At 53.2% G+C, this 13,353-nt stretch overlaps 1 protein-coding gene across 1 annotated transcript; it reads right to left on the reverse strand.

Annotated features, from left to right (window-relative positions):
* Positions 1-4,616: 4,616 nt before the first annotated feature.
* Positions 4,617-5,672, reverse strand: C2CD4D (C2 calcium dependent domain containing 4D; the record flags this gene model as incomplete). The annotated part of the gene is made up of 1 exon (XM_079901061.1): positions 4,617-5,672. The coding sequence occupies one exon, from the start codon at positions 5,670-5,672 to the stop codon at positions 4,617-4,619; it is 1,056 nt and encodes a 351-aa protein (XP_079757187.1).
* Positions 5,673-13,353: the final 7,681 nt, after the last annotated feature.

Below are 13,353 nucleotides of genomic sequence, written 5' to 3' on the forward strand. Positions count from 1 at the left end.
TGGTAAACAGCAGAGCAGGAGCCAGCCACGCCTCAGCCTCGTGACTGCAGCCCACTCCTCCCCGGTGCACGTGGCATCTGGCGTGGAGAGGGCAGGCAGCTGTCCCTTCCCTCACCTGCCCTCCCACCTCACCATCCTGCGCTCGTGCCCCACCCTGGAACCGCACGCTCCGCTACCATCAACACCTCCGTTCCTGGGTAGCTCCCAGAGACTCCGGAGGGCTGCAGCTTACGGGACAAAGGTTAGAAGTAGAAAAGGACTTTCCAGCTCCCAGGATGGTTGACAAGGGTGCAGGGAGTGAGGAAGAGTGGAGTGGAAACTTTTGGGGACCTTCCTGTACCGAGAGTCTGAGGGCGTGTGTCTGTTCCTCTGAGACTCTGATTATCCCCGTGTCCTTTTGGTAAATGCATGGCCCACGCGTCTGTGTATACTTCTCTGCACAGAACAGGATGTTGGTCTGTTTTGGGGCTCAGCCCCTTGGGCAAGCTTGGAGTAAGAAGTAAAGCTCTCTAAAGCACCACCCAGGCCAGTGCCCAGCAGAGAAGTAGAGCCAGCAAGAGGCAGAGGGGCAGGGTGCAGGGGCTGCCGGGGCAGAGTGTTGCTCTGCTGTCCCTTTCCCTGCCCACGATTGGCTTTGCTTCCTCTCGGTATCCTCTCTCTGTGTCTCTGCCTGCCAACCCCTCCGTGCCTATGGCTCTTCTGTTTTCTGTGCCTCGGTAGCTCATCCCTCTTTCTGTTTTCTCCTCTTTCAGCCTCTCTTCCTCTGTGACTCTGGGTCCCTCAGGATCCTTCTTGACCTACCAAGCATGGGCATGGAATAGAGGCCGTGCAGAGTGCCTGGGGATGGGCACTTGGCCCTGGCATCGTGCCAGGCAGCCCTGCCCACCCCAGATACGGTAGGTCTGGCTGCCTCTCTCAGCCGTGCCACTTTGTGCCACTGTGTAAGGTGGGGAGGAAGTGACTGGTGGTTGGGAAGACAGGGTCCTGGCTCTAGGCCTAAGCTAGTCTCATGCTTCCCAGCGTATCTCTATGCCTTCCTTACCCTAAGCATGGATGGCTGGTGTTCTTTCTCCCTGGGGCAAGTAGGTACCCTGATCATCCTTTTGGGAAGTCCCCCCCTCATGCCTACACTTCCTCCCTCCTGCTCTAATCACAGATTCTTTTCTGGAGGAATCAGTCCTTTCAGAGCAGGGCAGTGGTTATTTCCTCCCCAAATACATTCTCACATTCTTATGCAAGGAAGAGGCTGATAGGGATCAGAGAATCAATTCACCCACCACGTGCCCAAGTTCCCTTATCAGGGGAATCTGAACGCCAGGGGCAAGCAGCCTGGGGGTGTGGAGGGTGGTGGTGGTGGCTTGGAACTGGGGAGCAGTCACCAACTTCTTCTTCCCTTCCTTTCCACCCCCTAGACCACAGAAACCACTTAAAGCTCGTGCAAGCCTGCCCCTCCTGGGAGGGCCTGGGGTGTAAAGGTGGAAAGTTTGTGGGGCCTGGGCTGACTGCATGCTACATACCACCTCAGCTCCATCCTTCGAGGGCCACCCGCTCTGGGAGGCCTGATCCAGTGGTTAAGAGTACCTTCCTATGTGTCCTTTCTAAGAGGTCCATGCCTGGGGGAGACCTCAACCCACCGGAGGGACTCAGGGAGGGGGCACAGTCCCCTCAGCCATTAAAAAAAAGGACATCTCCGGCTCTATAAACATCTGTAGATCTCACAGTCACCACCCCTCCCCTTTCCTGTTACAAAGGCCACTGTGGGTGGAGGGACCAGTGGGAGTTTGACCTCAGCTCCTGGCCCTGAACTCTCCGTGTGACCCTGCCTGTGGCACTCATCTGTCAATTAACATCTGTGGTCATTTAGACTTGGACGTTGCAAGGAGGGTTGAAAAGCAGGAGCTCTGATTTTTGGAGCCGAAAGACGGGTAAGAATGTAGCCTACTATTAGTCCTCAATTACCACATTGTTAAAAAGGGGACAGTAATATCTGTCCAGACTTGTGTCTGTGAACATGCTTTGAGGCCAGAGCAGTCTGCACACAGGAGGGGTTCTTACGACCTTATTTGCCCCAGGGCATGCTTCTGTGGCTTTAGCTTAGCCTGGAAGTTCCTCCAGGGACATTGTGGTCCCCATGGGGGGGTGGGGAGGGGGAGGGTCACAGCTCCTGACTGGAGTGGACTTGAATTCTCACCTTGCGAGCCTCCTCTGAATGGCAGGTGAGGTAGGAGGTCTGGATGGAGCCACAGTCCTAAAACTTCCCTGCAGTCAGGGCTGATCCTCAGGCAAGTTTACTTAACCTCTCTGATCTATCTTCTCCGTAAAATGGTAACAGTAGCCGCCTTACTGAGTGGTTGCAATGATTAACTGGCATAACAATAAAGTACAGAACCTACTGGTACAAAGTACTGTGGTTAAAAAGCAATGTTTCGGTCCCTCCCGCCCTCTTTCCATTCTTACAATCTTCCTTTCTTCTCTTTGTCTGACTCCCTTCCTAATCTCTCTCCTGCTTTATTTTTCTCTAGAACATATTACCAGGTGACGTTTCTACATTTTACTTATTCATTTTGTAAATTGTCTGATACCCGTGTCTGTTTTTTGTTTTGTTTTGTTTTGTTTTTTGCGGTACGCGAGCCTCTCACTGTTGTGGCCTCTCCCGTTGCGGAGCACAGGCTCTGGATGCGCAGGCTCAGCGGCCATAGCTCACGGGCCCAGCCGCTCCGCGGCATGTGGGATCTTCCCGGACCGGGGCACGAACCCGTGTCCCCTGCATCGGCAGGTGGACTCTCAACCACTGAGCCACCAGGGAAGCCCCCCGTGTCTGTTTTGATCACTGCTGTATCCAATGCCCAGAACCTCCTGGCCTTCCCTAAGTATTTGTTGAAGGACTGCATGAATGAAGGGTAAATGGCCTCTACTTCTCTTTCCAGCTACTTTCAAATGGGCGTCAAATCCAGTTACTCACCAAAGGTTGTTAGGGGAGGATTTGGGACTGAAGTAGGACAGTACTAGGGATGGAGCTGGATCTATGGGTGGACTTCACAGGCTGAAAAGATCGGAGAGCTGTCATCCTGGGGAAGGAAGTGACCTGACTGGGAAGTGGCAGCTGGCACTTAGGGATATTATAGTGAGGTGATTAAGAACCCAGAGTCTAAGGCCAGACTGTCTGGGTTTGAATCCTAGTTCTACCCCTCACTGGATGAGTAAAACCCAAGGTCACACTGGATAAAAATATTAGCAATAGTACTTAACCCTCAATGGGGTTGGTGGCAAGTTGTTGGAACGGTTCCTTGCATGGCGATTATCTTGGCGCAGCTGTTAGCACCTAATATTATTTGATCAATGCTACCATCTAGTGGACATCTGGAGCAAGATTTCCCTGGTCTGGGGGGTTGAGGGTGGGGTGAGGAGGGACCTAATCAGGGGAGGGAGAAGGAACCGAGGGGTGCTCTGAATGCAAGTGTGTGTGTGTGTGTGTGTGTGTGTGATGTTAGCATTACACATGCTGAGGTTTATCTAGATCCAGCAGGCAGGCTTGGCCCTGGTTAGGGCCACCGGGCAAAATGAGAAAGCGGGGAGGGAGAAAGAAGTTGGGTTGGCACAGCGCCTCCCTTCCTCCCTCCCTCTCCCCCTCCCTTCTTTCCTCCTCCAAGCCTGGCCTGAGCCAAGAGGAACCAGCTCCAGGGAAGGTGGGGGAGAGAGAAGAAGGTCACTGCTGACGTCAGGGACATTCAGGTAGGAGGTAAACACAATGTGACCTACATTTATCCATTTTCCACATTCTGCCCCTACTCACTGGGGTAGCGTTTTCTGGGCACCCCTGAGAACAGTTCTCACAGTCCAGTGGGACCCCCTCTTCCCCCAGGACCTCAATCCCTGGGACATTCTATCTTGGTCTTTCATTACCAAGCACTGTTCTAGCTCCTGGCTCCAGCTTTACCCCCAAGGGTGGCACAGGTGTGGGAGGGACAGGCAAGAGAGAGGACACCTAAAGGCATAGCGTGCTGGTCTTACATCCACTGACTCACTCCCAAGACACGGAAATTTCATGTCTCTTCAGAACAGATGGGGGGGTGGGTAGATGGGTGGGGTAGTGCTGCTTTCCCCTGTGCAGCCCCAAGGAACCCCCAGCGGAAGGTGGCTTTTGTTGGTTTCAGTCACAGAGTTTTTTTCTGGAGTGACTCAGTGATTGGAGGGCCCCCTGAAGGGGTAGGGACCTGGTTGAACAGGGAACCTAGAACCTACTCAGGCCAGACCTACTGAACTAGTGTCAGGGTCTCTCAGGAATGGAGCCCAGGATTCTTTCTGCATGTTTACCAAGCTCATCCAGGATTCCTGATGTCTTGTTATTGTGATGCTCATTCAAGTTTGAGAACCACTGCTTAAGGTCTGCTCCAAATCAGACAACTGAATGAGCTTCCTCCATCCCGTGTACGGCCAGGGCAGAGGGAGGAGGGTAGGCTGCAGATCTGAGAGCGTAGGGTGCCAACAAGTGGGAGAGATACCGCCAGAGACAAACAGATATTTTATTAGCAAAAATAAATACATGCCGGGCAGATGGAAAGAATGAGGACTGCAGACCCGCTGGAGACCTCCTGAGGAAGAGGCAGTCTCTCAGGCTACAGGCTGAGATGGGCAGGCGCCAGGGAGGCTCCGGGACCTAGCCCACCACGCAGGGTGGGCAGCAGGGCAATCAGGGGCGTCTCACACTCCCCCAGCAGCACGTCCCTGCGGAAGCCTGCTCTCCTGTCCAGCACCTTGGCCCTCAGACTGTGGGCGGCCAGGTCAGGCGGGCCGAGCCCGTCGAAGAAAAAGTCCTCATTGAAGATGGGGTTGGCGCTGCATTTGACCACGCGGCTCCGCTGGCCCCGCGCCCGGGCGCGCGGCCGCAGCCTCAGCACCACGCAGCAGCCGCCGCCGCCGCTCCCGGGGCCGGCCCGCGACCCGGGCAGGCCCTCGGCGCTCACCAGGCGCAGCCGCAGCCGCCCGGGCCAGGCCTGGTACTCGGCGGATAGCCGCAGCTGCCCGCCCAGGGGCTCGAGGCGCAGCACGCTCTCCTTGGCCGGCCGCAGCTGGCCGCTGTCGAGGTGGAAGAGCGGCGGCGTGGGCGGCCCCGCTCGGCGCGGCGCGTACGGGCTGGTGTCGGCCGAGCTCGCCTCCTCTGGGGACAGCGAGCGCGGCCTGGGCGGCCGGGGCCGGCCGGGGCCTGGCCGCGGCGAGCCAAAGGGCGACGAGTCGGGCGACGAGGCCGTGTCGCTGTCGGGGGCCCGGCAGAGGCGCAGGTCCGGGGAGGAGACGTGCAGCCTGAACTGCGCAGGGGGCAGCCCCCCGGCCAGGGCGGGCGGCGGCGAGTGGAACAGGGACTCGCGCCGGCGCGTGTGTGGGCTCTCGGGCAGGAAGGCCCAACCTTCGCGGCCTGCCAAGTGCGGCAGCGAACAGGCCTCGGGGAGGCCGCGCCCGTCCACGTCGCGCCCGCTGAGGGGCTCGGCGCCGCCTGGGTCGGGGAGCCGAGGTGGGATGAAGAACTGCGGAATGCGATCGGGGGTGAGGACGTTGGGGCAGGCGCGAGCCAGCGGGCACGGGGTGCGGCGCTTAGGAAACAGGCCGGAGGGCGCCCACCGGGCCCTGGGCTCCGCGGCCCCCACCCAGTAGCCAGCTTTCTCCAAGAGCCACATGCGGTGGGATGGGGGGGCTGAAAGTCCGAGTTCCACGAGGCCGAGAGGGTCCAAACCCAGCGTCTCAGGTGGAGGCCTGTACAAGGAAAGAAGGAAAGCCCAAGGTGGGTGATGCTGCAAACGAGCATCTGGTCTGCCGCCGTGCCCTTCTTTACGGGCCCACGGGGTGCACAAGCCCCTGTTTGAGCGGGGTGGGGGGAGGATGGGGAGGGACAAAGGGCGGCAAAGTCGGGGGGTCCAGGGAGAAATAGAGGGAGCCCAGGGCTAGACAAGTAACATTTTCGGATCAGGCCTCGGACATCCGAGTACACAGGCTCTCCCATTGCTCCCGCTGGTACTGAAGATGTACACCCACTTCAGAGTTAGAAGGCCTTACACACCCACTAGGAGAATAGAGTAACACCCTCATTAACAAAAGGTCTGTAGCCGCAGACACCGACCCGGGTTCGGAACCCCTGCTCCTATACACTCTCCCCCTGAAGAGACACCGCGGCCCTTGGAGGGTTCACCCCCTTCTCTCATGCCCAATCCAGAAGACTAAGGCTCTCCTCCAGTGTCTGATCTGGCGCCCCTTGGGACTACCCCCCTTTCCCAAGCACCCCATCCCCGCAGGCTGCATTCCCGGGCGGCACCGCAAGCTTCTCCAGGCTGAGCCATCCTTCGGCCCTAGCCACACCTGCCTCCTCTCGCGCCTCCTTCGCCTTCCCGAGCCGTTCCAGGCCAGAAGCAGACTCGCTGCACACTTGGCTGCTGCTGCCCTGCGAGCGAGCACTTAGGGCCGGTTCAAGGAGACGCACCTCTCGGGAGCACAGAATCCCACCCCTCCTAAAGCCCTGACTGTCCCGCTCCCTGCGTCCCAGCCCTACCGCATCCCGAGTTCTGCCGCGAGGGCCCAGCCGTTGGGCCGCCCCTCCCACTCCCCACTCCCTTTCTCCCTAGGAAACCAGTGAGCACAAAGACAGCATTGATCCTCTGCCACCCCCTGAGCTGACTCCGGGAGGCCCCGCCGCCAGCGCGCGCTTACCGCACCCCCTCACCGCACCTCAGGGAGCGCGAGGTTCCGACTTTCTGCCTGGGAGTCTGAGCCCACGGCAGCAGGCTCGGTCAGGCGCCCAGAGTGCAGGCCTCACTGGTGGGCCGCCTCTGGGTCCTGGCCTCTGGCCAGGAGGCGTTCAGAGCCCCGGGGTGGGGGAGCAGCTTCCTCTCCAGCTTGCTACCCCAGCCCAGTCCCGGGAGGAGCTGGCAGGGGCCTCCGTTGCCTACGTACAACCTCTTTTCCTGGATAAACACAGCTCTGTCTTTGCGGCCGTCAGCCCGGCCTTCTTAACTCCTCCCTTCAGGTTGCTAGCAGCAGGCCAGCCCTGTGCCCTGGGGCCTTCTCTGCTGGGCCCTGGCTGCTTGGGAGTTGGGGAGGGCTGCAGTGAAAAGGGAGACAGCCATTAGTGGGCAGTGGCCTCCATCCCTTAATGCTACGCTGGCCCCACCCAGCCCTCCTAGGTGAAAGCCACAGGCACTGCGACACAAATGGTAACTTCTGCAAAGCCCTCCTTGCTGGAATCCTGCCTTGGCCCCCGTTGTTCAGTTCTGGAGACATCCCAGTTGCTCCCAGACAGAGTGATTTGTAGTGACTGGTTCTCTCAATTACACTGGACTAGGGAAAAGGGACCAAGCTTGAAATTTCTGGACATAGAGACACTGAGGACAGAGCTGTTTCCATCAGTGAGTCAAGGTCAGGCTGTGTCCACCCACCCCCCCAACCTTGTCAGAAGTGTGTTAAACTGTAAACATGGAGGATGTCTCCCCCTTCCTTCCCCTCCTTGAAGGCAGATCCTAGGAGACACAGGCCACCACTGACAAGATGAGACCATCAACTGTATTCCAGGCACACTCACTATCCTTCATTCACTCCTTAGGATGTTTGCATAAGCTACTTTCTCTTCTAGGACCACTTCCCCTTCACTCTTCAGATCTGGAGGCCCTCACTGACATGCTCCCCTTGAAATTAGGGGGTTCTCTTGTCTACTTTCACAGCATCCCATACTTTTCCTTTATGGTACTGTTCACAGTTTTGTTTTGTTCTTTTCTGTGATTTATTTCTGTGATTATTTAATGTCCTCCTCCCTTAGCAGACTGTAAGCATCACAAAGACAGTGCTTAGAACAAGGCAGGTGCTCAAGCAGGATTGTTGAATGGATGAATGATATTAAGCAGAATTGTGTCTGAATTAGTTCATTTACCCCTTCATGGTGCTAGGTGCTGGGGAGACACAGAATGGGGAAGCAGACAGGCAATAACGACAGCAACAAGACAAATTGTGAAACTCAGGAAACAAGATGACTATTCTGACATCTGATACTTGAGGGTTTGGGGGGAGCAAATGTTTCTTTTATGGAGATCCCTGGTGGCACGCAGACCCTCCAATCCTGTGGCTGCTGACTCAGCTCAGCCCTGGTGTCATTTCTGGGGAGGGTGGTCTGTGTGGAGTGCTGCAGCCGAGAACTCACAGCTGTGGCATCAGTCAGGTGGGCTGGGGATCTGAGCTCTGGGACTTACCAGCTGTGTGATCTCTGGCCTGTAACTTAATCTCTCTGGGGTTCACCTTTCCCATCTGAAAAATGGAGAGAAAATACCTAACTCTCAGAGTTGGCATGAAGATTAAATAAGCTCACACATGCGCATCAGTTAGGCTGACTTCTGCTAAAAGTACATGAAAAGAGAAACCCCACTTCAATCTGACTTGACAATAAGGACATTTTTGTCTTCTGTGATAAGCAGTCCAGAGGAAGGGTAGGATTTAAGGAAGTTTGATTCTGTGGCTTCATTCATTCATCCATAGTTATTGACGACCTACTATGTGCCAGGCACTGTATACTGCACTCTGGGGATATAGCAGTGAGAAAACTGAGAAATCTTCTGGCTAGATACTTTAGTGGGGGAAGAAAGACCACAGACAAAAATAACTGAGGAAAAAATACAATTTATTAGATGGAAATCACTGTTGGGGAAAAAATTAAATTAGGGGAGGATCATAGAGGGTGTCAGGAGAGCACGCAATTTTACATAGTGTAGTCAAAGATGGCCACCTTGAGAATGTAACATTTCAATAGCGATATGAAGGAAGTAGGAAGGATACCTGAGGGAAAAGCATTCTAGGCAGAAGCAATGGAAATGCAAAGGCCCTGAGGCAGAAGTACGCCTGGAGTGTTCAAGGAGGCGAAGAGGCCAGTGTAGCTGGAACAGAAGGAGTGATGGGGAAGTGAGGTCAGAGAGAGCGGGGCCAGACTCTTTGGGGGCTTGTAGCATTTGTAACAATTTTAGCTTCTTCTTGTGGTGAGCTGAGGAGTGATAAGACTTGACTTATGCATTAAAAGGGTTGCTCTGGTGGCTGCGTTGATAATAGAATAAAAGGGGTAAGGCTGTAAGTAGGGAACTCATATAGGAGAATATTGAAATAATCTTGGCACAAGATGATTGGGGCATGGATCTGTGTTGCGGTAGTCAGTTTCTGGATATATTCTGTAGATAGAGTCAGTAGGATTCCCTGATGGATCCATCCCCATTTAAGAGAAAGAATTATCCAAGGTTCTTGGCCTAAACAACTGGAAGAATGGAGTTGCCATTTACTGAGAGGGGGAAATATCAGGGGCTCAGTTTTAGATCTATTAAACGAGGAGATGTCTGTTAGACATCTAGATGGAGATGTTGAGCAAGCAGTTGGATATATGAATCCGGAGCTCAGAGGAGAAGCCCAGACTGGAAGTATAAATGTGGGCACCAAGAGAAATGTAGATGGAATTTAAAGTCACCAGATTTGATGAACTGAAGGTAGAAAAGAAAAAGGATCCAAAGACCGAGTCCTGAGTGCCCAACAGTTAGAGTGGGAGAGGAGGAGGAACCAGCTGTGCCAGATGCTGTGGGAAGGTCCGATAAAATAAGGACTGAGAGTTGACCATTAGATTTAGCCCTGCAGAGTCATTAGTGACTTTGCCAAGACCAGTTTCAATGGAGTGGTGAAGGCAAAAGCCTGATTGGAGTGGGCTTGAGAAAGAATAGAAGGAAGAGAGCAAAGACAACTCTCTGGAAGAGTTCGCTAAAAGAGTAGGGAGAAGTGGGGCAGTGGCCAGAGAGGGAGTAGCATCAAGAGAAAAAAATTTAAATGACAGAAATATGGTATGTTTGCTGATGGGAAAAATCAAATAGAAAAGGAAAACTGATAATGCAGAAGAGAGAAAGGAGAATATTTGGAGCAATATTGCCAAGTAGACTAGAAGAAATAGGTGTCATGCACAAGAAACAGAGCTAAGGGTGGCCCCCTGCCTGCTGTGTGAACAGTTCACCCACAGTTACTGGAGGGGAAGTAGAATAAATTGGTAGAGGTAGTAGGTGGAGAGGTGTGGTAGTGGGAGCTTGCTCTTTCTGAACACTTCTGATTTCTCAGTGAAACAGGAAGCAAGGTCTTTAGCTGAGAGTGATGATGGGGGAGGAGGTGGTGCTAGGCATTTGAGTAGAGAGGACCAGGAAAGAAACAGTCGCCTAGGAAAGCAGGAGAGTGAATGATCTGCAGGGCAGGATGATCTGCAGGATGACTGCAGGGCAGTATTACGGGCCCACTTTAGGATAACGATCTAGGCTTTAAAGTGAGACCGGACAGCAAGGTTGTGTGGGTTTTCTCCAGCTGTGTTCAGCTGTGCAGTGCTCTGGGGAAAATGGGCAGAGATTTGGATTTAGCCAGGGTTATGCTCAATCTTTGACAGTTCATTGTCCTCCTTTCTCTTGCCTTCCATTTCCTTCTCTTGGTGGATATTAAATTAGGATGCACACAAGGGTGTACAGCAGTGGGATTGAAAACTGACCGCAGATAATCCACAACCTGGCTGTGTTAGTTGGGGTCTGGTGAGGAAAACAGCAGTTGTTAGATGGTTCAACAGAGGGAGTTTGACACAGGGAATTTGTTACCAAGGTGGTGGAAGAACAAAAAAGGCAAATAGGAAGATGAGGGCTGTCTAGCAGGATCTGTAACCATGGAGACACAGCCACTACTTGAGTTGCCTCCCAAAACAGAGAAGGGGAGAAATACCCTGACATCTCCTTACTTCCCACCTTCCAGTCTTCCACCAGCCTTCCAAAGCCAGATGACAAAGGAGACTGGGAAATGTATATTGCAGGCACTAGCCCTCTGCAGTCTAAGGCAGAGTAGGGGAAGGGTGGGGATCTGAGAGCCATCAAGCAAATGACTGACACACTGGGTAGCCAAACAATAAGACATCAGACCAGGAACTTGGAGATCACCTCATCTACCCTTTCATTTTTATAGAGCAGGAAACAGACCCAAAGAGAAATGATGGCAGAACAGTAGCAGAGTTGAGACTAGAACCCAGATCTTCTATCTTAAAGAGCATGGTTCTTTCTTGTACCCCAGGGGTCTTCATAATTGAGCAGAGCTTCTCCCTTGAATGAGGGCCCAGGGTGTGGCCTCCGCACCTCTTCCAGCACCATTGCTGCCACTCAAGAACTATGTAGGTGGGCTTCCCTGGTGGCGCAGTGGTTTAAGAATCTGCCTGCCAATGCAGGGGACACGGGTTTGAGCCCTGGTCTGGGAAGATCCCACGTGCCACAGAGCAACTAAGCCCGAGCATCACAACTACTGAGCCTGCGCTCTACAGCCGCAAGCCACAACTACTGAGCCCGCGTGCCACGACTACTGAAGCCCACGCGCCTAGAGCCCGTGCTCTCAAACAAGAGAAGCCACCGCAGTGAGAAGCCCGTGCACTGAAACGAAGAGTAGCGCCCACTCGCTGCAACTAGAGAAAGCCTGCGTGCAGCAACGAAGACCCAATGCAGCCAAAAATAAATAAATAAAATAAATTTATTTAAAAAAAAAGAAAAGGAAAAAGAACTATGTAGATGACCCAGGGCCTTGACCTCCTTTTTCTCGTCAGTGCCACTGTAGAGGGACACTTAGAGGACTGGGCAGTACAGAGTGCTTTCCTGGGTTCAAGCCAGATGAAGAGACACAGAGGGGACAGACCTTTCCTCCAGGTCAGCAGACAACTGCTACAAGACTCCCTGGGCTTTTCGGCTAAATTGTCCTGTGTCCTTGAGCGGTGGCCTCAGGCAGCATGACTTGGCCACCAATGCTCACTGTAGGTGCTAGCAGGTGATAGGGTTGGTGATATACTGTGTCTTGCAGCTCTGGCTCCTTACCCAGGACCCGTGATAAATGACCTAACTCTGTGGTCTTAGTTTCAGGAAGACCTTAGGGGCCCCTTTTTTAAGAGCTGGTATGAACTATTGGTGTCCCTTGCCGTCTGGAACTGGTTGGTCTTACAATTGCCTTATTCACTCTTTGGTTTCTCTTGGCACTTGATTCAGACATTTGGAGAACACATATCCTTCAAGCAGAATAAGCTGATTCGAGCAGAATAACCTGCCACATTTGCCTGGATGGCCTGTTGGATTCCACCCCATCTGCCTATGTAGTAGCTGTAATTCCAATGAATGCACTACACATGGAATTGGTTTTTAAAGTGTGGAGGCAGAAACTCCCCTTGTTTCTGCCTAGAAAGCTGCAATACTTGGCCTCCTGGGAGAAGAGAGGCATCTGTCAAAGCCCTCGACACTAGAGAAGTATTCCAGCAGCTGATGACCTCATTCCCCTTACCAAGATCCCTGCCTGCCCACTTGGCCTTCTCCAGTCAAGGCTGACACTCCCAAACTGGCTGTGGGGCCTTGCCTGAGAGCCTCCTACCTCTGTAGATTTCCAGCTTTTGCCTGTTTCTGTTAGAAGCTGGCCCCAGTAGAGAAGTGACAGTGTGCATCCAACCTCTGCCATCCTCAACACATGACTTCCAAAGTCATCCTGGGTGTTGACATCCAGTTTCCAGATGAGAGAAGAGAGAAGCAAGCTGTACTTGAGTTTCCAAGTACCACTGTTTCGGTTTCCTTCGTTTACTTGACTGCATAGGAAGGATAGAATATATTTCCCTTCTTCTCTTGGGAGTGTTTAAATGAAGATTAGGTCCTTTTTGACCGTGAATAAAGGACAATATGTTTTTGGTATACACTGATTTAGACTCTGGGCTTAATAGGTTATCAAAGGCAACTGTGAAAGCACAGGAGGAAGAGTTTTTATGTGAGTATATGGGGGAGGGCATAGTTGGCTGCCACAAGATTTCTTGTTATGGCCTCTAGTAAGTCTCCCGTTTTTGGAGGGCACTGGATCAAGTGCCTTCAAATCCACGTCAACCCATCTTTTGCTCGTTATTGAAGACAGATGGCTTAGGAAGTGTGTGGTCTAGTTACTAGAAAGAGAACCTGATCCACCCACCTCTCCACCACTGCTGAATTTGGGTCCAACTCTCTGACCCTGTTCCATGCCACAAAAACTTCCTTCTCTCTGATCCCCTGAATCCCCAGCCCTAGTCTCAGGTCCTGGACTCTTAGCTGAGGCCTGAACTTGAACTCTTCACTTGTCAGGATGAGGGTTTGGACACAGACCCATCCCTCCTCTGCCTATCTTCCTTTCAAACTGAGGCAGTGGCTGCTAGCTACTTACCAAACCTATTTCTCTTTCTTCTACAACATAGAGTTACATCATATTTTCCGGCCAACCTCCCTTGCAGTTTGGTGCGGTCTTGTGACAGAGGAAACACTTTGAAGTTTGGCCCCCTAAACCTCCCTT

This window comes from Stenella coeruleoalba, assembly GCF_951394435.1.
Source record: "Stenella coeruleoalba genome assembly, chromosome: 1".
NCBI classification, from domain to species: domain Eukaryota; kingdom Metazoa; phylum Chordata; class Mammalia; order Artiodactyla; family Delphinidae; genus Stenella; species Stenella coeruleoalba.